General features: G+C 35.8%; 1 protein-coding gene across 1 annotated transcript; it reads left to right on the top strand.

Moving 5' to 3' along the window:
* Positions 1-1,698: 1,698 nt before the first annotated feature.
* LOC148928407 (uncharacterized) lies at positions 1,699-6,483 on the top strand. Its single transcript, XM_089056663.1, has 2 exons — positions 1,699-1,721; positions 5,790-6,483. The coding sequence occupies exons 1-2, from the start codon at positions 1,699-1,701 to the stop codon at positions 6,481-6,483; spliced, it is 717 nt and encodes a 238-aa protein (XP_088912789.1).
* The last annotated feature ends 414 nt before the right edge of the window (positions 6,484-6,897 follow it).

Raw genomic sequence — 6,897 nt, 5'->3', positions numbered from 1 at the left:
TTATCAAATGAGAGAGCTTCTACTTGCAAAATACTTCATAGAGATCAAGAGCTAGAATACTTCACTTGTGCAAAGAGTTGGAGAAGGATTTCAAGAACATCAAGAACGGCAAGGATTCAACCTACGGGTTTAATTTGCTTTAGATTTATGTTCAAATTGTCTTCCCTTCAATCTATGTTTTTAGCTTATTCAATTATGTGTAACTAAACTCATAGGATTCTAGGGATGTGCTAGTAACGAATTTGGTTATTCAAATTCCCTTTTCTATTTAATATCCGTTTTTTTTACTTTGATTCTTCCCTAAGTAGTTCTGATGCTGCATGATTGAGTAACACAATCTTGTATGATTTAATATAACTTGCTTCATAACTGTGACAGAGTTCTAGCTAGTTAAATTCACTTAGTAGACACTACAGTTAGCTTCCCTTAAAACGACACTGTTAACTGAGAGTGAGGACTTTTCAAGGGTCTTAAGAGCTTTTTGGAGTTACGTGTTAGGATTGATAACCCTAATATTGTAATCAACGTTTGTATCGCATGAGCATAAGCTATGACTCGTCCTTTCAAAGTATAAACTGTACTAGGGTATTGTAGTTGAAATTTGTATAACCATAACTGTGAACGCACATACCTGGGATTCCCTTATCTCTATCGTCTATCTCCGTGTTTTATTTGCTTTTAGTTATTTTATGCTTTTTATTGTTTCTAGTTTTCAAAAGTTTTCCAAAACCTACTTGCTTTTCCAGATAGTAATTTAGTCTTAGTAGAGGATAGACACTTTGTGTTTGCCTTCCCCGTGTTCGATATCCGGTACTAACCTTTGGCTATACTATATATACTCTGTGTACTTGCAGGTTTATTTAGTGCTAATAAAAAGTGCGTCAAGTTTTTGGCGCCGTTGCCGGGGAAGACAATTCACTTTGGAGTGATATCTTCAAACGGATAATTTTGCTACTTTGGAATTTAATTGCTTTCAGTTTTTATTTTTAGTTTTTTAATTTATTTTTGTTTTAGATTTTTGCAGGTTTTGTATGCGAACGTGCTCTGGGAAGGACAACCTAGAACCGCTCGATTTAGCACTTGAAAGAACTCGTAGGAAAATAAGAAGTGAAAAAGGATCAGGAACAATGGGTGACCGAACAGACATCGAAAAGCTACAAGAAATGGTGAAGTTGCTAATGGACGAGAGAGATGCGGAAAGGGCAGCCCGCGAGGCTTTGGAGAAGAAGAATCAGGAAATACAACCCATGATGAACATGTTCAATCATGGGAATATGATTACCTTTTCCGAAGGACCTCGTATTGACGCTAACAATTTCGAGTTATGCATGCCCCTTATTCAAAGGGTCGAGCAAACTCCTTTTGCAGGTAGGGCTACAGAGGATGCCAATCGCCATCTCTCCAAATTTGTGGAGATCTCAAACACTCTCAAGTTAAACGGTGTCGATGACGATGCCATAAGGGAAAGACTCTTCCCCTTTTCATTAACTGATTCTGCTAAAGAGTGGTTTGAATGCATGCCTAGAGAAAAGGTCTGCACATGGAAGGACATTGTAGCTGCCTTCCTTGACAAGTTCTATCCGCCGGGCACAATCTTGAAGCTCAAAAGCGAGATCTTCCAATTCATCCAAGGCCATGACGAGCCCCTCTACGAGGCGTTTGCTCGTTTCAAAGCTCTTCTCCGAAAGTGCCCTAACCATGGTTTTACCGTGGATCACCAGGTAGGAATCCTCTGTTGGGGTTTGTATACTAAAAGATGCTTCGAGCGTACATGCCTTTGTACAGTCAGCTTATGCATGTAACGAGAAACGCCACATCCACTTGTTTACCTATTTATGAGAATAAATAATATAATATAAATGGTTTATTATTGAAATATGATAAACAAGTCTAAGGCTTTTTACTAAGAAGGTCAAGTAGGGAAATTCGATGAATCTCCTCATGAGTTTTCCAGTAGGGGACTTGGCCAGATCTAGTAAGAAGAAAAACGTATTCACAACCTAGATAGGCTTTGGCTACCTATTGGAACGGTTGCGGTGTTTGTGATAATTCTCTCTTACCTAAGATGAGATTAGTAACACCGGTGTGGTAAAGCACTGAAAGGATCTAATCTGAAATGTATTCTTTATTGCTATCTACTGAAAGAATATATTTCAAGAAAGTTTAGTATTTTCTAGTCTATGATATTAATATCAATATTGTTTATTCAATCAAACGCCACTTTGACTTATCAATATGTGAGAGTTTGTACGTAACTCAAGTTCATGATATCTTGGGTGGTAGTAATTGAATAACATGAAGGTATTGGAATATTATTTCATAGAATTCGCGTGCCCAGTGTGGTATGATTAAATCCCTAAAAGGGTGATCCCCAATGAGGTGTTTGAAAGAGGAATTTATTATTCAGAAATCTGCGCAGTTGGAATTTATTCCACGAATAATAAATAAAGTTTCAAACTAGAAAAAAACTTTGGAGAATTAATTTAATTCTAGTCACATAGCAGACAAAATTATTAAATTGATGGATCAAGATAATCTTAAACGCGGGAAATATTATAAAATAAAATGGACCCAAGTTATTTGTAATTTGATGATTTAAGTGGGAGTGCAATATTATTCTTTAATGGAATAAAATAATATTCCATTGATAATATATTAAATCATGGGTCATTTAATTTAATTAGCAATTTATCTAATGGGTGAGCCCAACACTTAAGTCATTCCATGGATCCCCTTACTAGCCCAATAAGGTCCACTATAAATAATGAATGAAAGGGAAACCCTAGCATACAATCCAAGACAACACAAAAACCCTAACCCTAGCCTTGAAATCGGCACCTCCTTCCTTCTCTCTCTTGGTCTCGATTTTCGTGCCTAGCACGAGAGAGAATTAGGGTTTTGATTATTGTTCTTGATCTATCCTAATTCATAGGATTAGATCTAGACAATTTGGTGTTTGTATTGGGTTTCCCTAGATCCATTCAAAGTTATTTAATTGGTTTTCTAAGATCCGCCCACACAGATGGAGAATCAAGGACGAGGGAATAGTACGGAAGATTCGTGGTCGATAAACTAAGGATCTCCGGGTGGTGCAGCTAGCAACGTCAATCCAATGATGGATTATGAGGTAACAATCGAATCTACAACGAATATGCATGATTATGTGTTTATTTGATGTTATATCTATAGATCTAGGTTTATTGCATGAAATTGGAGTCGAATTGAGAAACGCATAATTAAGATTTAAGATCGCGGTCAAGCGTAGCGACCGCGATGAATCGAGTTAATTAAAATCGAAAAAAAAAAAAAATTTAAACTAGGGTTTCGAAAAACCCTAGCTTAACGCCGACCGGGAATCGCGACGGAGGAGGAGCTCGGGGCGGCGGCCGGCGATGGTCGTCGACCAGAGGGAGCTCCAGTCCTGTGGGAGAGACGGCGGACGGCGAGCAGGCGGCGGAGCTGTCGGAGGCGCGTCGGATCGATCTCGATCCGACGGCGTGGGCCTCCGGCGGCTGCTGCAGCGGCTGATCGACGCTTGCGGTGGCCAAACTCGGCGTTTCCAGGCGACGGCGGCGGTGGCGTGCGGTGGTTCCAGTTGGCGGTCGACGGCGGAGCAGTTCACGACGGCCAGAGGCAGCGGCGATGCCCAGACGTGGCAGCGGCGGCTGCTGCGAGGTAGTGGCGGCCCAAACCCTAATTAGGGTTTGGGTTGTGTCGTCTCGTCGTCTCATTTTGTTTTTCGTGTTTTCATTTCGTTTCTTAACACACAAGCTATTTATAATTGTGGTTTAAAATCCTAAACCTAGAATAATTAAAATATCTTGTGGTAATTAGAATGATTTTGCCATTAAGTCAAGATTCTAATTTAAAGAGAATAATTATCTTTTTTAATTTTGCCAATTGGAATAATTAGTCAAATAATTAATTTAATTTGTTAATTAGTTGATTTTGGTGGATTATTTCCATCTAGATAATATCATGGTAATTAACATAAGGAAATTCAATATTTGATTGATCTAAATTTTGGTTTTTCCTTAATTGGATGGAATTTTAAAGAATATTCTCTTAATATGCTTTCATGTTTTAATTTTAAGGTTTAATTGAAATTGTCTTTATTTTAGTTGGTGTGTTATGGAATTATTTCCTAGATATATACCTAAGGAAAAGACATGAGTTTTTCAATTGTTTTTAAACCTTTAAAATTTTCGAAATTTACATGTATAATAATTGGAATCCTATTCCTAGTTTGAATTTTGTCTTTAATATGATGTAGGTGAATTTTATTTCATCTAGATAACATCGGCTTAATTAAAGAAGTGAAAAATTCATTTGGCATTAACATGCTACTTAAATCCTAAATTATTAAAGTGTTAAATGATTAATTGGATTTTAATTGGAATTCAATTCCTAGTTTAATTTGAAGTTTATCTTTAATTTTGATGAAGGTGAATTTGTTTCATCTAGATAACATCAAATGTGATTTAAAGGTATGAAAATTCATAGAGCATTAATTTGCTATTAAAATCCTTAATTATTTATTAAGTTGAATTTTGTCTTTAATTTTGATGAAGGTGAATTTTATTTCATCTAGAAAACATCATTTTTGAATTAAAGATGTAATAAGATTCTTCTTGTCATGTGATTTTATGAAAGCTAAGAGAAATTTAGTTCTCAAATTTAATTGGTGTGTTTTAAATGGATTTAGTCTTAATTGGATAAATGCGGATTTATATATCCAAGTGGGCATTTTAAATTGAGACTTAGCTAATCTTTTATGATATACACCTAGACATTAATTTTAGGATAATGATGGATTAATTCTATCTAAGTAAATCCTAATAGTATTAAAAGGTAATCCCAATAATCAAGATACGTTATTTAAACTAATAATGTATGATTGTTTAAGATTGGACTTAATGTCTAGATAATCTTGTTTATGTGGAGATAGAATTTTAATTCTATCTATTTATTTTAGATGCTTAATTAAATGATCAAGTTTCGTCATTATGGTTATGTGAACCTTGTGTAAATGTGTTTACATGTTTTATTGATGAATGATGGATATTTAATTTGAGTTATGATTTTATTTGTTAAAATCTAGTTTAACTCGTGCATCGCCTATGTACTTATTGCCTTGCATGCATAGCTAGTGCATGTTTAATTATTCTTTGAATGTGGATATCTGCCTTATCTGCTTAAGTGATAATTAAACTATTAAAACCACCAACAAGAAAATATGAAGCGATAATTACAACACGTTTGTATATGGCCTCCATAAAATTGGTCTTAGTGCGAAGTAGTGACCGGCCTGTCTTTACGGGAGGAACATTACCAGTTCGTAAGTTTTGACTTCTCTAGATAAAGGTTATTAAAATCGTAAAATTAGTTTTTCAGTAATATCGCGACTGGTCTTTACCGGAGCAATATTGCTGCGAAATTATAAGGATTGTATTTTAATAATGCTTAGAGGGAGCTATAGGAGGAGGTGCTTGCCCGGTTCGACCTTTCTTTAGAGGAGTTCACGCACAAGTAAAGAATCCTTAGTTCTTAATTTTATGGTTATACGCTTTAGCATTGTTAGTCAGCCATGCCATTCTTATGGTCTCTGGACTATCTGTCGACATTGTGGCCAGTAAAAATAATGAATTTCTTGCATGAATATGACACGACTTCCTAGTAGAAGAACGTTTGTGCTTGATTTTTGTGGATGTAAAATTGATGAATTGTTTTGTGGTTATTTGCAATTCCTTGAAATTTTACATGTTTATATTGTTGGTTTTTATTCTCAGCTTGAACGAAAGATGTTTACTACTTGGGAAGTTTATAGTGGCGATCCTTAAATCGAAGGAACGCGATTCTGATTCTTATTTGGATTGGAAAAGGAGACTTGACATTGATCAGTTGGCTAGTGATTTGAGGTTGGTCCTCACTAAGGATCGCCCCTCTGCTTATTACATATCAAACAAGGAAAAGGATGCTTGTGATCGATGGGATACTGCGAGCGGTCATGTCAAGAAGTTTTTGTTGGCCTCGGTCGGCAATGCTCTTGGCAAGGTTGACAAGCCCGATGGGTCATTGATTGAAGAACCTAAATGGTTTGATGAAATGTCCACCAAGTGTCTCATGAGATCGGTGGTGAACATTTTGAGGAGAACGGTCTTGAAGGAGAACCAAAACATTAACGACTATGTCGTGGAAATGGTTGATGGTTTTGATAGGCAGTTGGGTGGGAAAATAGGCCCAGAAACCCAACAACTCATGATTCTCGACGGACTTCCAAAGAGCTATGAGAAAGTAAAGAAAGAGATAATGGACAATCTTTGGCCAACATCTCTTCTAGTACTCTCTAGCAAGCTCATTGAGGCACAAGTCCAGATAAGGAAGATGGAGGGTGGGATGGTCAATAACTCCACTGACCTAAGACGCAAGTCTGACATGGCAGAGAGTTCGAGCCAACCCAATGTGATTAGGAGGAAGACATGATCTTGATCTAGCTATGACATTTATGTTTTGAACAATGAAAGTCTTATTTTGCTTTATTTACACTGTTGATTTTTAAGAGTTTTTTATATTGTTTTGTTTTGATATCATATGGATTATTGATGTGGAATTTTATTCCTAGACTATCAATTGTGTTTTTGGATTATCTATGTCATTTTATAATGCTTGCATTATTAGATAAATGAAATTTTGATTATCCAATTATTTATGACATCAAATGTAACATGGTTAATATCAAAATGTTTACTTGTAATTAAATTTGTTGATTCAATTATTATGAAGTTTTCTTCTAGAAATATTGATTATTAAGTTTCTTTAATCCTTAAGTCTTTTGAACCATTATTTTGTTGATGAGTAAATAGAACATTAATGTTCGACATGGATTCAATACAAAAT

The sequence above is a fragment of the Salvia hispanica genome, chromosome 4 (assembly GCF_029641045.1).
Source record: "Salvia hispanica isolate PSC_SH4W2 chromosome 4, Shi_PSC_v1, whole genome shotgun sequence".
Taxonomy (NCBI): domain Eukaryota; kingdom Viridiplantae; phylum Streptophyta; class Magnoliopsida; order Lamiales; family Lamiaceae; genus Salvia; species Salvia hispanica.
This window is presented reverse-complemented; position numbering and strand designations above follow the sequence as displayed.

Excerpts from the sequence above, each read along its gene's own strand:
- LOC148928407 (XM_089056663.1), top strand. The coding sequence starts at position 1,699 with ATGGTTTTACCGTGGATCACCAG. Across the intron at positions 1,722-5,789 it reads GTTTTACCGTGGATCACCAG|CTTGAACGAAAGATGTTTAC; the intron begins GTAGGAATCCTC and ends TTTTATTCTCAG.